Source organism: Pelobates fuscus, chromosome 3 (assembly GCF_036172605.1).
Source record: "Pelobates fuscus isolate aPelFus1 chromosome 3, aPelFus1.pri, whole genome shotgun sequence".
NCBI lineage: Eukaryota > Metazoa > Chordata > Amphibia > Anura > Pelobatidae > Pelobates > Pelobates fuscus.
The window spans coordinates 224,506,738-224,524,490 of record NC_086319.1 but is presented as its reverse complement, the minus strand read 5'-3'; the positions used below and the strand labels follow the sequence as shown (position 1 = coordinate 224,524,490).

Sequence of the window (17,753 nt, the reverse complement as noted above, 5' to 3'; positions counted from 1 at the left end):
ACTCCCCTACAGTATTACCCCCTCCCACACTCTTACACCTACCTCCCTCACACTAACACTTCCGTCCCACACAGGGTCACCCCCGTCCCACACAGGGTCACCCACTGTCCCTCACAATTCAATCCTGTCACACTCGTCCCTCCTACCATGCCACTATTGCCCTGACACACTTACCTCCACTCGCCCTGTCACACTTCCTCATCAAACCATGTCATACTCGCCCTCCCTCATTCTCGCTCACAACTCCCCCCACCCTGTCCCATTTACCTACTTTGTCCTGTCACACTCTCCCTGCCACTGGTACCCCTTTACTCACCCTGTCACAGTCACAAGCTGAAGACATACATCATACACACTTTATTATTTGGTAAATTATTTTTTAAAAGCTTTTTATTTTTGTTTTGAGTAACCCCTTCACACCAGTACTTATGTATATACGACTGGCAGGCTATGCAACCATACCCCACAACTGTGTATAAACGATTGGCATACTTGCAAATTAAATGTATTTATTGCAAATTAATTTTGTATGCAAATTATGCTACAACTACAGTCAGGGAGCTCACAATGCAGGGGCACAGGAAGCCACGACACTGCAAGCTTCTGAACAATTAATGCAGAGACTAACTCTCTGTATCTCGCCTTTCAATACAACGACTGCTCCTTATACACACAAAATGCAACCCTATTATTTTTTCACTGTTACTGGGGCCTCATCTTTAAGTTTTGCGTTAGGCCTCATAAAGTCTAAAGCAGCCTCTGATGGTAGTGTTTGGAGAGACTGTGATCTCTTGTACGATAGGTATATTATTGTACTGAGGAATGTTCTGCCGACCTGAAGTAGGGTAGAATAAGCCAGAATTTGTCCAATCACATTAAAAAGCAATTGGGCCAGTAAGCCCCAAAACTAGTATTCTAGTAACTATAACAATTCACTGGCACCACAGAGTGCCCCGTGCGCATAACGTTCCATCAAAGCATGTAAGTAGGTATGTATAACTTGTTTCTTAAGATAAATTTTGCAAAGGGACACAACCCACCTTTGCTGAGAATCACGCCATGTATTACAGGGTCGCTTTGATCCTGGACTGAAAGGAATTGCCCAAAGTGGGAATATATAACATTTCCACATTTGGGAAACATTTTTGACAAGGATTTATTTGTCGATTAAAATTTTCAGTCAATCCATTGTGAACTAAAAGCTAAGTTTTGTTAAGAACAGATGCAAAGATGGTGCACCCAGCTGGTTCCAAACCTGGAGTATAGCTTTGCTCCTCACTGCTGCTACGATGGTCAGAAACCTTTTGTGAGGTATGGAGTTACTTGCAAGGGGTCCCAGTAGTAAAAACACCAGGATTGAGAAGCAAAGAGGGCATGTTGCTAGTGTCTTAATGATGATTTATGCTCTCCCAAAAGTACTTGATTAGATTGCACTACCATAGACAGTGATAGACATCCTCATCTGTGTGTGCATTTAAAATAGGTTGCCGGATCTCTTCTTGTCATGAGATGGAGGCAATGTGGAGAATAGTAACCGTAATGAATGGTCTTTAAGAATATGTCTCTATAGGAGACCATAGGTAACAGTTACCACTGAGTGTACTGTGCCTATAGATATCCTATGGTCTGACATCAGAAAAATTTTGTTTCCACTTTCCTAATCGTGTGGTTAATGTGTCCCAATTTGGTGTATATATTTAGAGTGAGTATAGTTTAGAAAAAAGGTTAGTGTAGGACCCACCTGATGGTTTGCCTTGACGTTCTTTTGTATTTGTATTCACTTTTGTATCACACAGCAATGTTACAATATTGCCACTCATCCCACGTGTTCCTTAGTAAGGGTTAATAAGCATGTAGGGGTGTATATTTAAAAATACCCGTCTCTGTCTCATTAGATATATCTTTGCCAGAAGCTCAAGGAAGCAAGATGAAAGGTTAGTGTAGGACCCACCTGAGAGGTTTGCATTGACGTGGCAGGTGGGCTAAACTCGCATGGCCATTGGAGAAGCTAAATAACCTCCATTTGTTTAAATATGCATAGGGATTTGGGAAGAGTGCAGGTAACTTTTTTTCTTTGGTAATCACGGTTATGGGTTTGATTTTGTTTCTGGGATTGGCCATACAGACCGGTAGTTTCCCAGATCAACCTAAAGAAGTGTTGTGTTTGGAAATCTAATTTTCTGCATAACTCTCTATGAAAGTATTAAAAGTGTGTTTTCCATCTTGATATGTTTGTTTGTTTGATATCTGGTATGTGAGAATTTGGAGATCTCACAATACTAGAACAGGATCTTAGACACTTTTTCTTTGCTGAAGCTGTGTAAGAGAGTATTAGACCTCTCATGACTGCTTTGGATGTTTCCCAAAAAAGCTCTCCATGAATAATTAAAATTACAGGAGGTGACATGATGTGAAATTCTGTGGTCACTGTCTGTGGGAGTGCAGAACTTGTTGAGGATATATCCCTATCTGGGTCAAAGACAGCATTAAAGGCCCCCCAGTACAGTGATTTATGTCTACCTGAGTCGGTAGTGTCATGAGCTTTGTGAAAAAGTAGTTGTGAAGGAGTTGGGAGCATAAACATTAGCAATACAGTTAAAAAGTATCATTAACACAATACAACAGGATGCTTTTCTGGCTTACTATCACAGCTGTTCATCACATATTGAAGATTGGAATATAACAAGATTGCTAAAGGGCCACAAGGCCTGACCAAGCCCCAGTGTGTGTAGCTTCACCGGCAGTAGTTCCGCCTCATTTGTACTATGTAAGCAGGGAGAGTGATTTGAGTGACAACTTAGCCACTGTTTCACTTAGGACAAGTATACCTACTCAAAGCCAGCTCCCAGCAATGTCCTAAAGCAGTATTCATCAGCATCATGATGTGTGTGATGTAAAGATTCAGAATTTTAACTAAACAAAGGGTGATCCTGGTTTTGCGGCTGTCTACTAAACAGCCAAAGGCACGGGTACAGAACAATCTAAACATACATCTTCCTAGAAATGTATATAACTTTTATGGTGTATACTTCTAGCTCAGTTGCCTTACTAATTTGAATTGCTTGCAAGATGGGAATATTGATGGCAACACTTTAAAAAAAATAATACTTGGGAATTTCATTGAACCCATTACCGTTCCTGAAGCTACATGTTAATGGTACACTTTAGAGAAGTATTTTGCAGAACTAGCATCCATTAGGGAGGGTACTAAAATAGCTGCTCAATTTCGTAGTGAATTTTATTTTATTTTTTTATCTGGCCTGGTTGTTTTTAATTTTCACTAACCTCTCTTTGGTTGCAACGTTGGTTCTCTGGATTTCTATTTCGTTCTCATAGATTTTAAGCTTTTCTCTCAGTTCTGCTGCTCGTTGTGTTGCAATCTGGATTAGGCTTACACACTTATTCCTCTCATTGCGGATAACATCATACATCTTGGCAAATTCCTTCAGCCTGCAAAGTATTAAATATATATATTTGTTTATAATATATACACAAAATAATTTGTTTTACCGAGTGTTTTAATTTGTCTTACCTTTTTTGAACATCCTGATTTTTTTTCTTATGTTCTCCAATAAGGATATCCCTGCCTTTGATTTCCTGCAAGACTTGATGATATCTCCTCTGAAATAATAATTAAAACTTATAAGCCCAATGGCTAGGGCCGGTGGAGGATATACAGGCAGCGGAAGCAACTCAGGCGGCATTGCATGGCAATAGTGAAAGACATGCTGAGCGATGGCTACCCTGGTTCATCTACATGGCTACTAGGTCAGGGTCCAAAGTAGGGACTGCCGTGCATGTGGAAGACTGATTGAAGGCAGTGGATATATTCTAAGAAGAGGGATACACTAACCTGATATTTCCAGACACAAATACCCGCAACACCACAATGCCTGAACACCACACCACACCAATTACAACCCACATGTAAAGCCATCATTACCCCCTCCACCTCACCACTCCCCTCTTCCCTTTTTTTCCTCTCTTTCTTTTTCCTCTCTTCTTCTTTCCCTCCCCCCCCCCCCTTACTTCTGGTCTCTCACTCTCTTACCTCTCTTCTGTTACTCAGACACGTGGCTAATCAATATTCATCTCTCCCAGTTCTCATGGGGAAGGCATGCCAGAAGTCAAATGGTAACAAATGTGAAGTGTTTTTTATTGTTATGTCAAATAAAATACATTTGTTTAGTTTCATTCAACTTATATTGTTGGATTTGGTTCAAATATAAACTTGTACATAATTCTATTATTCGATTTTTCTAGACGTACACCCCAGTATGGAGTACCGTTATCATTCCTCATCAACAAAATACATTATTTAGAATCATTTTATAAAGAAGCACGGTTTACTCTGAATGAACTGGCATCATGTGGAATAACTATCACTGCACAAGCCATGTACCACTGAAACACACAGTAAGACATCACACTACACACTGATGGCATGTAAGTCAATGTATGTAAGGAAATGCAGAACTTTTCGGATTTATATTTGGATATACAAATGCAACCAAGTAGGTCTGTGAGATGGAAAGGTAAGACAGAACTTAGTATATATATTGTATTTCCCTTGCCAGTTACCAGTTCCTGTATTTCAGACTGTGCCATACTTCCAAAAGGTATAAGAGGTGTAAGTGAGCAGCTAAAGAGACATAAGTTCAATGTCTTCAACGGGGAGAGAGGAATTCATGAATGGTGTCACCCCTCCATATCATTACAAGTCTGAGTGTCCTACTTTTAAACATGTAGGAGCAAGAATAGCTTAGGCTTAAGCAATGTGTGCAAACCATTACCTCAGCTTTGACAAAGTCTCTTGACTTCTGCTCCCTCTCATCAGCTTTGATCTGCACCAAACGTGTTAAGTTGACTAGCTCTTCTCTTCGCTCAGTTTGCTCCTTTACCAGTTTCTCTTCTTCAGCAAAGAAGTGCTCCAGTTTTCGCACTTCCCCCTCAGTCAAGGCATTCTACATTTAGAAAATAGAATGTATACATTTCAGCCACTTACCCAGGCACAGACAATTTATTTTTAATTTCAAGTGTGTTTCACAGCTACACTGTGATATAAATGGATTTGTTGTTACATTTTATGCTAAAGAAGATTAAACTATTGAAACTATTAAACTATTGAAGCCATTAGTTACTCATCAAATGAAAACAGAAGAAAAATGTGAGGAAACTATTCAATTTCAATGGAAATATATGTTTACTCTTTTGTTATTAAAGGGACACTATAGTCACCTGAACAACTTTAGCTTAATGAAGCAGTTTTGGTGTATAGAACATGCCCCTGCAGCCTCACTGCTCAATCCTCTGCCATTTAGGAGTTAAATCCCTTTGTTTATGAACCCTAGTCACACCTCCCTGCATGTGACTTGCACAGCCTTCCATAAACACTTCCAGTAAAGAGAGCCCTATTTAGGCTTTCTTTATTGCAAGTTCTGTTTAATTAAGATTTTCTTATCGCCTGCTATGTTAATAGCTTGCTAGACCCTGCAAGAGCCTCCTGTGTGTGATTAAAGTTCAATTTAGAGATTGAGATACAATTATTTAAGGTAAATTACATCTGATTGAAAGTGAAACCAGTTTTTTTTTTTCATGCAGGCTCTGTCAATCATAGCCAGGGGAGGTGTGGCTAGGGCTGCATAAACAGAAACAAAGTGATTTAACTCCTAAATGACAGTGAATTGAGCAGTGAAATTGCAGGGGAATGATCTATACACTAAAACTGCGTTATTTAGCTAAAGTCATTTAGGTGACTATAGTGTTCCTTTAACTGGAAAAAGAAATAAGGACCTCAACATCCATGAAAGGAGCTGCAGAATTCATTGATGAAGACAAGCCGGGTTTATTTCCAAAGTTAAAGTGGTACCTAAGAATGTCATTATCGTAAAAAAATATATATTTAAAAGGGAAGTGATCTTCCCAGAAGAAATATTTGTTCCAGATGTTGAGCAAGAAATTTATGGATACCATGTAAGTTACGAGGAATAGCAGATTCTAATTGAACGGATGATGATCAAGACAGCAAATATCTATCTTACTGTATTACTATGTGGCTATATTATTATTCACTCGGGTAAGCAAATACAGTATAACAGAGACATCAGGCATCATAGCCACTAGTCACTAGTCTTAGATTATTACTCCTCTATATTAGTTTGTAATGGAAGAGTCTACCACTGGCAGAAAGAGCAAGAAGAAGCATAAGAACTTCTGGACGGGATTGTCTGGAGAGGACACACAAATAACACCCTTTCCAATGCTCATAAATTTGTAGACATATTTCAGACTTCTGGTATACATAACAAAAATAAAGATAGACCAAGAAGGCATCCCGTTTTCTAAGCGGCCCTTGTAAGATGTTGATACGGTGAAGCCATTCATGACGTAAAGGACTTGACAGTCAGAAGGTCGAGTATATGCACTTTTATTCCTAACTAGGATTCTGAATGTTTTGTCCTTCTGTATATTTTTGTAATTCACATATTTGAGTTTTCCAAATACAACAAAATAGAGAATAAAATGCTTGGTTTATTGCAGTTTTGTTTTCAATTATTTAATTGTATTTGTGATGTTTGCTTTCACTTTTACCTTTCTTGAAAGCAATCTCTTAATGTTGATGCAATACTGTCCTTACATGTGCTGGATGTTTCCATTATACCTATGGAGCAATCTAGGGTGGAACTCTGCTATTTAACAGTCATTAAGCATGCCATCTATACTACAACATTTGTGCAGATTTATAGCATTGTTTATTTCCTACAACATATGTTGACTCTCTATGACGCACTTTTGTGCGAAATGTATTGTAATGCCATTGCACAAAAAAAAGAAGAATCGTGGGTACTGGGGAAAGGAGAGATAGGAAAGCAAGAACAAGTGTTCATTTTTATTGAGGAAACACTATATAAAATCATAAAATTTTTGGGGCGGAGCCTGTCAGCCATCCTGTGTAGACGCCATCTAAAACTGCTCTCTCGAACCCAGGAACCCAGGAATAATCCACTGAATATCTCCCAAACCAAGCCCCATCGAGCCTCGACAAGCACCCAGTGTTGATCAGGGACACATACTGCATCGATTGATGCCTTTTTTCCAGGCACCCAAGCACCTCAGGCAAAGGCATAAATCCGCGGCCTACCGTGCAAGCCTTCTCGAGCACTACGCATCTAACCCGGACTCAGGCACCACTACCATGGGCCGCCGCTCACACAAACCCACGGCTGGTCCAAGCACACAAGACAGAGACAAAGGGGAGATGTGGCATCGGCCTGTACAAGCTAAAATGACATGCACCGCGCATCGACCCCCCACTGGCTACACACCCGAGCCAGACCGGGATGAGCCGACCATGACAACTGCTCCCCTGGCGGAACACCCACAGCTGCCCGAAACCCAAGATGACTCAGCCCCCACAACTAAAGGGGATCTAAAAGCACTCTGGATTAACATACAAACACTATTGGCAGCCGATGTCACTATGGTCAAAGCTGATATACAAACAGTCACAGAAAGGGTGGGAACGGTAGAGGCAGACATCACCAACGTATAAGATACGGTGTCCACCCTCAAAGACTCGATCCAACGTCTCCAGGCAGAGCAGCATGTGCTAGCTGGTCATATTATGTTGATGGAGGATAGACAACGCCGGACACATATTAAACTCTGGGGCATCCCCAGACGAGGAACCTTCGACACAGTCGCTACATGAAGGCCTCCCGAGAAAAGGCAGCGGAGACCAACTATTACTGGGACTATTCCACCGTACAGTTATGATAATATAACGCCTCAGTTGATACTTAATGTTTTATTGTTCCTTTGCATGTACCTATTATTTTGTTTTTATATATACTGAAAACCCTCTGCTCGACCTACTAACCTCGATGACAGTGGCATAGGTCTTAACGACATAACCCCCCTCCCCCCCCCCCCCCGTCTACGCTGAACATGTAAGAGAGGCCACTCAACAGTTAGCCATAGGTAGACGGGTCACACACTAGGCATTTCAGCTGCGTACACATAGACACATCCATGAGCGACTGATGGCAACAAGCAAGAGCACAACACGCAGCTTAGTACGCTCACCCCTTATATGCACTACCAACTCTAGCGAAAGCAACACTCTATAACCCATTCATTAAACAGAGGCGCAGACTTAGCCGCCACGGACCACTCATAGAGACTCATCTACGCCTATACACAAGCTCAGTTACACCTACGAAATACAATAATATAAAAATTGTGCAATGTTTATGCCGCCATGTATGTTGACTTACCTGCAAACATGTTCGCATCAGCTGTTGTGGCGATGCAGACACAATGTATAATATATGCACGCATAAAATAAAGAATTAAAAAAAAAAAAAAACTCTGGGGCATCCCATCCACAGTCTCGACTGAGGAGCTGCCGCACTTCATAAGGCGGCTACTCACAACATTGCTGCCACAGGCAGTCGCCAAACAAATAACTCTGGACGGGATCTACAGTGTGACAAGCTCCACACGCATACCGCCCAGCACACCCAGGGATGTTATCCTGCGCTTAGTGACAATATCAGACAAGATCCACATAATGACTGCCATAACAGGCAAAACACCACTGGCCTTTGAGGGCGCACAGCTCTCCTTTTTACAGGATGTTACCAGAGCCACATTGCTGAGGCGAAAGACATTTGAACCTGTGACAACGGCACTACGCAAAGCTGGCATAAATTACAGGTGGGGGAACACGGGCGCACTACTCGTCCATCACAACGGAACCGCACACCATCTCACATCCCCAACCGGAGCACCCACCTTCATGAGGGCACTGGGACTACAACCCCCACAAAACGCCCACGTGACTGCAAGCCAACCGGAGAGTTGGGAACCGGATGAACCACCGGCGCTACCCACCCGACCCCACGTGAGGACTGAAACCAGGGGCAATACCCAGGGCAAAGCGGTGTCTACCACAATGAGGACCCAGACCTTAGTGGAGGAGGAGTGACCCCCTGACCACACACTCCTGTGATTTTCCCTTTTTTCTTCTTTTTGTTTTCTCTTGAATGGTACCACTGCAACCCGGTTTCATGTTGAACTGTGTGGGCGCCTCTGTGTCCCCACGCTTACTTTTTCTATGTTAATTTTTCTATAACAATTTTTCATTGATAAGTATTTTGGTTTAATCTGTTTCCTTCTTATGCATATGCAATGTTGGGGCCCATATACCCAAGAGAGGGCTAGTCAGCCACACACGATCGATAGATAATGGGCGCTTACCATAGTTTAACGCCACTCTGCCAACCCCCCGTCATCCCCAGGGTTAAAGGGGACAAAGGAGATGCCGCACAGGGTACAACGCAAGCCGAAGTACCCTACATACTTGCCACACTAACCTTATTGAAAACTACAGCAGCTCCACTAGCGAGTACACATAGGCATCCAGAACCACACCAACCACCTGTACTAGCCTGCTACACATATTTACCACCCTCACACTTGGAGTATCCCATGGAATATAACACACTCAGACCTGCTACAACATTCTCAATCCCAGGTATGTCACCAAACCTATATGCTAAATTAAATTAAAATGTGCTTAAAATTGGAAAACGTGTATGTTAATGCTAATGCATTGATCTGCTTGAAACTAAACTACAAAACTGTCTCCAAATGTTTCTGTTGACATGTTTTACCAAGCACAAATAAATAAAGATTTTTTTTTTTTAAAAATCATAAAATTTTAATAAACAAACACTTTATCTGCAATAGTTTCTGCCACATTATAGTATTTTGCAAGAAATAAAATGGTATTCTATGGTCTCTGCTGCAACATTCTCTGTTCTTGGAGTTATGTTTCCAGTTAACCTCCACAAAATAAAATGGCGGTAACCGCAAACCTAACCATGTCTTTTTAGACAACATGTAAGCTCCAGTTAATGAAAAAATCATGCAATCAAAACAAATGTCAGCCTCTACATCATGGTAAATTATTTTGTATCTATTATTTCTTTAAAGAAATGTACTCATGTAGGTTACATCAAAGCACAAAGGATATCTGAAATCTGATTTACATATCTGATGTGTTAGAATTTGTGCGTAATTCAAACCTGTTGTGCCAAACGCCTCTTAGCCGATTCAACTTCCTTTTGCAGTTCCTTCCTTTTTTCTTGAAGTGATCCATCATCTTTGGGAAAATTGTCCATCTAAGGTGGATAAGGAAGGTGTGGAGAAGAAATATAGATTTTTGAAAATGGTCTGTGTTAAAATTACAATATTGTGCATTTTAATTTTAGGAAAAACACATAATACGGACAGAGATAGGTTATACTTAATTTGATGCATTATGATAATTTCTTATTTCTATCTCCTGTCTCAATCATGTATTTCTCTATTCATTTACAGCACTCCTCCTGTGCTAACAGTATAACACTTTGGAAATTAATCAACCCAGAGTATTTTTTTTTGCAATGTTCATTTGAAATGTTTTATATTTAATTTTATTCCGGTTTAGTGGTCAGTGTTTAAAAGTGTTAAATTGTTAACTCTAGTCTCTTGTGTTATCAATGAGTAAACACACATTGAGAGTTGATCCTACATTTGAGGTGAGCTGAGGGACAAATTAGCTCAGTTTGAATGCACTCACACTCCCTAAAGTATCCATACCCTGCACCAGACACAGCCCAAAGAGTGCTGTGTCCGGTGACCATGCTACTGAGGGAAAGCCTCCTAGTGGTCCCTCTGGCCAGCTGTGTGGAACTCGCCATCAGTTCAGAAACCAGCCATGGCCGGCTAAAACTTTAACCTGGTAAAGATTCAAAACTCTGTGTGCAACAAGAGCACGTTTTTGACCAAAGTATTAAAATGAGAGGTGTGGGGGGGGTATCCAGGCATATAAAACCTGGAGTTATTTATATTTTTATATGTTTTTGGGGATATATTGTGATGGCGACCAGATTACTGGATCAGTAACTGCTATGTTAATTATCTCTCAGTAATCTCCCAGACTCAGAGGCACAAGGGTGAGTCTTTCATTGTTTCAAACACTGACCCCTGTTGGGGTTGTGTGTATAAAAATGTGCCTTGTTACTAAAAAAATCAGTTCTTATTCATCCTTCAAGTCTCAGCTAGTGTTTTGGTGAGACAGCTATAATCACTCCAGTTATCCAGCAATCAAAGAGAGGGACTGTAGCGGATGGCATTGGACTGTCCTAAAAATTGCATTTATGTCTATGTGTTCGGTTGAATTGTACCTGTATATGTGAAGTGTATGTATCATTCGTCTGATTGTTCGGTAAAATCACTCCAGTTACTATGCGAGTGAAACTACCGAACAATCAGACCACCCTAGGAGTAAGTGTGCCTCCAATTACTGTTCGCAACAATGTTGCAAACGGTTAATTGGCGGTTCGTGTAGTGGGTTCTTTGTTCTCTGGGTGGCCGGCATTCAGGAGACGAACACGGGGCGGCGGCCATTTTAAACTCACGAACAGCGGTGTTTTGTCGTCGAGTGTCTGGAACCCAAATCGGACACTCGGTTAGACAAACACCGCTGAGACCTCCATACTGCCGCCAATTCGTATATTACTGCCGCCAATTCGAGACCTCCATACTGCCACCAATTCGTACTCACGTTAGTAGTTTGAAACCCACGAACAAGGGAAATAACCCGAAACATTCCCAACTCTCCTAACATAAGCCATTCATGTGTTATATTCCCTTTTCTGTGACCGACCGCAGGGCCAAAACACATGGAACCCTTTTCGGCTGTTAAGACCAGTGCGGTCGGTCATTTTAGTACTTCCATAAATTTCCTGAACCCCTGGTCAGATATGGGTGAATTTTGGATATGTGTCTCACCCAGATCAGGGTTACCAGGGGATGTAACATTTAAAGGGGTACCCCTATGTTTAGGGGTACATCCAGAAACTCAGGGAATGTGTGTCCTGTATAATTGGATTATGTGTCACACTAAGGGGAGGGGATGTGTGGGTGGCAACTCGTGGATGATTGGCTACTGTAATAATTATTGCAAACTCCTCCCTTGCATGGGAGAATGCTTTATAAGGAAGTTGTGTGAATTAAAAGCCAGTTCTGCTCCTGATGCTGTGTGTCGTCCAGTCATTGGGATTGATGTTGGGATATTGTTGGATTGTTTTGCCTGCTGGAATTATTGCCGTATGGATTTATAATACTTGTTCCTGAGCCTTACTGGGATCTAAAGTGGAGACAACCTGTGTAATAGCAGCTCTCCGCTACAGGGACCCTTGACAGAGACACTTAAACTGAGTCCTGAACACCATCCTTTGTTTTACTACTAGCAAGATTCAATCATTGCACTTATTGTAAAGTATAACCTACCACAGTCTCATATCTAATGGAATCTGGATTTCACCTCCATGCTCTACCAAAATATTTAAAATATTACTCCTATTTTAAAACTTTAGCAGTTCTATGACAAAACTCAAAACGCAAAAAAATAAAAAAGAATGAACCCCTATTTTCAAATGATGTGTTCCTTTAACACATGTTACACAGTAAAAATTCAGTTCAACTCTTTCCTGTATCCCTTGAATCCAGTTGCTGACTGTTGTCGTGGCAATAGATGTTCCTCTACATACCATACCAACACTTTCCTTTGAATCCAGTTGCTGAATAATGTCCTGGCAATATATATCCCTCTACATACCTCTGCTTTGATTTTATCATACGAAGACTGAATTTGTGCTAAGGCATCATTTGCGGATTTCAGTTGTAGCTCCAGTTTCTTAGCAGTCTTCAGCTCTCGATCCTTCTCTTTCTGTTTACGAGCAAGAGCATCATGCTGTGTTTGCTTATCTATCAAGATGTGGCGCAAATTAAATTCTAATGTAGCTCTGCAAATATAGATAACAAAACAAATGCATATTTACATGTGCAAGAGAAGTAACAGAGGCCATGGATATTCTGCATTCAGAGGTTTGGGTGTATATATATATATATATTTTTTTTTATTTTATATTTTTTTTATATTTTATTATTATTATTTTTTTTTTATTTATATACATGTTTTTTGACATATTTATGTTTGTAATAAAAAGGGGAAAGCACAAAAATATAGCATCTTAAATTTGGATTCTAGATTCCACACCTGTCCCCCAAAGCTGTGGCCTCTTTTTCCTTGGACATCTCCAGTGATTTTGTCAAGTGGTTAAACTCTTGCTCTTTATTTTGCAGTAAAATCCGTTTCCCTTCTAACTCCTTCAGGACTTCATCTTTCTCTTCCAACATCCTTTTGTTTTTCTGCTCAATCTGTTTTAGACCGTTGTCCATGTCTTGGCACTGTTCCTCTAGTTTGATTTTCTTCTTTCCTGTTTCTCTGTTATAAAGAAAACCACAGTCAGTGCACATGAATGGAATACACGCCAAATATGGAACTGTGAGAGAGATTATTATGAGAAGAAAACTATAAAGTGCTCATAGCAACTGAAACTTAAGGGAATATTTCTGAGTCTAAAATCAAATACCTAATGCTCTGAGTTCTTGTAACATTATTTCACGTTGTCATTTCAAAAAAGGAAATTAATATAAAGTAAGCATTTTTCACATTTTAAATTCCATCAGGGTAATTTATGAGAAGCTACTCGGAGGTAAAGTTCTAAAAGTGATGCAATCACCATGGAAACCTTTGAAATTCTCCTGCTTTCTCTGGCTACATTTAGCGTATAGCAACTATAAAAAGTAGCTCAACCTGAGATCAAACTAATATATTGTACCATCATACTCCACTTCCTTTCTTAAATTTTATATTACATCATGTAATATAATTGAAACATGTAATTTACATGTTTCAATTAATACTGCAAAAAGTGCACTACTTTCATTATAAAAGAATACAGTTACATAATAGATTTAGTATTGTGCTGTGAGGCAGCAGGCAATAAACCTATTTGTACTAGTGGCCCTGCCCAAATTGTCAGCCCTCCACTGTATCTTACTCAACTGTTTTTTTTTTTTTTTTTGTCTGTGTTATAAAATAGTTTAACCAAGAATTGGGGGATGGAGCCAGCAGCCGAATGGTCCCATAATCACTTTGAGAATGCTTTCCTATGGACTGGCTGAATGCGCGCGCGGCTCTTACTGCGCATGCGCATTCAGCCGATGACGGGGAAAGGAGGCAGAGAGTCCCCACCACGGAGGGAGCCCGGCGGTGAAGAAAAGGTAAGGGATAAACCCCTTCCTCCCCCTAGAGCCTGGCGGGACGGGGACCCTAAGGGTGGGGGAGACCTAGAGACCCTATAGTGCCAGAAAAACAAGTATGTTTTCCTGGCACTATAGTGGTCCTTTAATAAATGAAATAGTCGCTCTGGTGTGCAAGACCTCCAAATCCTACAACTGATGAACCAAATGATCTAAATATGAAAATAATGCTTGACTATGCTACCTGCACAGTTATTTTAACTACTCCACAGGAGCCCCCAAATCAAAAATTTTTCATCTGCCTTTTTCACCTCAATGCTGTCACGTATCTATGTGACTTTTTTAAGACACATTGTGACTAGATCTAAAAAAGAAAATGAAAAATTCAGACTATTTAGGTTGACTTTTACTATTGTTTTTGTTTTTTTGAAATCTATTTTCTATAAATGTTTGATAGTGAATAGGATGCCAAATGATACAGTGCGTCTATATACACATGTGTGTCCCCAGTTCTTGAATTTCATGTGTTGGAAGCAGGAAAAATGGGCAAGCTAAAAGATCTGAATGACTTTGACAAGGGCAAAATAGTGATGGCTAGACGACTGAGTCAGAGCATCTCCAAAACTGCAAGTCTTGCAGGGTGTTCCTGGTATGCAGTGGTTGGTGCAAGAAAGAACAACCAGTGAACCGGCATCAGGCTCATGAGCACTCAAGGCTCATTGATGCACATGCTTGATGAGCTACTGTAACTCAAATTGCTGAAAAATGTAACGCTGACCATGATAGAAAGGTGGTAGAACACACAGTGCATTGCATTTGCGGCATAGCCGCAGACTGGTCAGAGTGCCCATAATGACTCCTTCCACCACTAAAAGGCCTTCAACGGGGACATGAGCTTTAGAACTGGAAATGGAGCAATGATAGAAGGTTGCCTGGTCTAATGATTTATTTGAGATTAGGTGGATGGATTGTTGGGTGCACGTGCGTCATTTACCTAAAGAAGAGATGCCAGCATGATGCACCAAGGTATTACTCTGGGCAATGTTCTGCTGGGAAACATCATATAGATGTTACGTTGATATGTACCACCTACCTAGAGATTGGTAGATGGCAATGGTGTTTCCTGGTGGCAGTGGCAACTATTAGAAGGATAATGCACCCTGCCACACTGAAAAATTGTTATGGAATGGTTTGAGGAACATGACAAATACTTCAAGGTGTTGCTTTAGCTTTCAAATTCCCCAGATCTCAATCCAGTTGAGCATCTATGGGATGTGCTAGAAAAAAAAATCCCATCCAAGGAAATCTCACCAAACAACTTGCAGGACATACGGATCTGCTGCTAATGTCTTTGTGGAGACTATGCCTTAATGCATCAGAGCTGTTTTGGCAGCCACAAGAGGGACCTACACAATATTAGGCTGGTGGTTTTAATGTTGTGGTTGATCAGTATAAAAAATTGCATAAGCTTTAACTGGAAATGTATTTACACATTCTCAGCCGGAAGAGGAACTTTGAACTTCATCAGAAGAGAATTTATGAAGATATACAATGTCAGCAAGAAAAGGAAATGAAAATAAAAAAGGAACTTCAACGATATTTATTTATTTTTTTAAAAGTCAGTGAATTGGTGAATAATCAACATTTTTGGTTCAGCCAGTTTTCCATAATGATGATAAAAAAATAATTGCACAAAGAAACACAACCATTACATGTCCTGGTAGTTTCAATATTGGTAAAAAGGAGCCAGAATGAAGATTGCAATAACTAGAAAATCCACAATTTTTTTAATTACACTATTTATAAGCTTTAGATATGTGTCATAGGAAAGCCTAATGCTTAAAATAAAATACAGATGCATGCAGGGGGGTACAGAAGCTGTAGTGTAAGTTTGTGGTGTGATAGTTGTGGGTAAAATAGGGCTGTCATGTGTGTTGGGGATGATACTGGCTGTAGTGTGCCTTGGAGGTGATAGTGGCAGTTCTATTATACATTTCCCTACCCTCCCCCCAGGCACCTGGCAAAAGGGAGAATACAATTAATATTAACACCACCCTAGCCTAAAATGAATTATTTTTTATTGTCTGTATCTCTGCAATGCCCCCAACACCCTTTGTTATGGAAATTACAAACACACACACACACACATATATATATATATATATATATATATATATATATATATATATATATATATATATATATATATATATATATACACACACACACAGTCACATTTATATACATATATTCAAATTCATATACACACACATTTATATACAACCACCTACTCATTCATATACACCAACTCACAACTGATTTCTTGGTGTCCAGTGGTTTCCTGCTGGGATCAGTCTGTGCACTAATTGCACAGCTCCTTACAGCTCTGCAATGCTGTGATGGATGAGGCGATGTTACACCAGCAATAGTATAGAGTTGCAAGGTAGCGGTGTAGTATCTCCTTCGCCCAGGACGTATGCTAATTTGAATCTGCAAGGCAGGTACTTGCTGTGCAGCTCCACAGTTCTAGACAGGTGCCTGCTTTGGTAAAAAGGGAGTGCTCTCTGTACACCCTCTGATGTCTGTCATCTAGGGGGGCCAATGAGGAAGTTATTAGTTCTCCCCACCCATCATGCTGTCCCTCTCATGCCTGCTGGCATGGCCTTACAGGAAATCCTGACCAAAGTATTGTAATGGAGTGGCTCTGTTTTGCTGCTATAACAGAGTGCAAATCCATACTAATTAACGGAGTAAACTATTTCAGCCAACACCCACTGCTGACAAGTATATTAAACCAAGCAAACACTGGCAGCAGAGAAATGGCTTGACCTGAGAGCTTGGTCAAATGGAAGTCTCAAAGGGTACTGAATTCACAAGTCACGCTGTCAAATTTATGTCCTGATTCAGTTGTCCTTGTTAACAGGGATTCCCATTATTGTAAAATATACAAAAAATATCTCTCCATGTTTGGAACACTCATTACGGAGTTCCAAACTGGCTCTGAAAGCAACATCAGCACAAGATCTATTCATTTGTGGTGTTGCTTAATAGTTTTCCATGGCCAAGCAGCTGCACACAAAACCCACATTCACCCTGCACAGTGCCAAGTAATAATAAGATGGTTTGGAGTAGGACTCGTACTTTCAGCGAGGACATCTTTATGCTAAATATTGTTGACACTTCTGATCCTTACACTTTGTGGAAACCATTTAAGTGAAGCCCTTTCCTGTTTCAGCCTGATAATGCCCATAATGTGAACTATACAGGGATAGGATGATTGGCTTGCTCAAAGCCCTAACCACATGCCTATCCATTACTTCCAATATGAGCTGGAATGCTGATGACGAGCGTGACACCAGTGCCTGATATCACTAATTATCTGAGTTTAACCCCTTAAGGACCAAACTTCTGGAATAAAAGGGAATCATGACATGTCACACATGTCATGTGTCTTTAAGGGGTTAGGCAAATCCATACCATGCCTTACTAGAAGAATGGATGTTACAATGCAAAGAAGTGACAAACTTCATAGGAATACTATAGCTACTAATGCTATTATATTGGAATGTAATGTTCAAGGGGTAACTCTCCAC

At 40.4% G+C, this 17,753-nt stretch overlaps 1 protein-coding gene across 1 annotated transcript in view; it reads right to left on the bottom strand.

Moving 5' to 3' along the window:
- The window catches only part of CCDC146 (coiled-coil domain containing 146), a 135,667-nt gene that overhangs the window by 29,837 nt on the left and 88,077 nt on the right, over positions 1-17,753 (bottom strand). Inside the window, exons 8-13 of the mRNA XM_063448149.1 lie at positions 13,112-13,339; positions 12,671-12,857; positions 10,092-10,187; positions 4,794-4,964; positions 3,533-3,621; positions 3,286-3,450 (exon numbers count right to left, since the gene is read on the bottom strand). Of these exons, the coding sequence (XP_063304219.1) occupies positions 3,286-3,450; positions 3,533-3,621; positions 4,794-4,964; positions 10,092-10,187; positions 12,671-12,857; positions 13,112-13,339 (936 nt within the window). The remainder of the gene's footprint in view (positions 1-3,285; positions 3,451-3,532; positions 3,622-4,793; positions 4,965-10,091; positions 10,188-12,670; positions 12,858-13,111; positions 13,340-17,753) is intronic.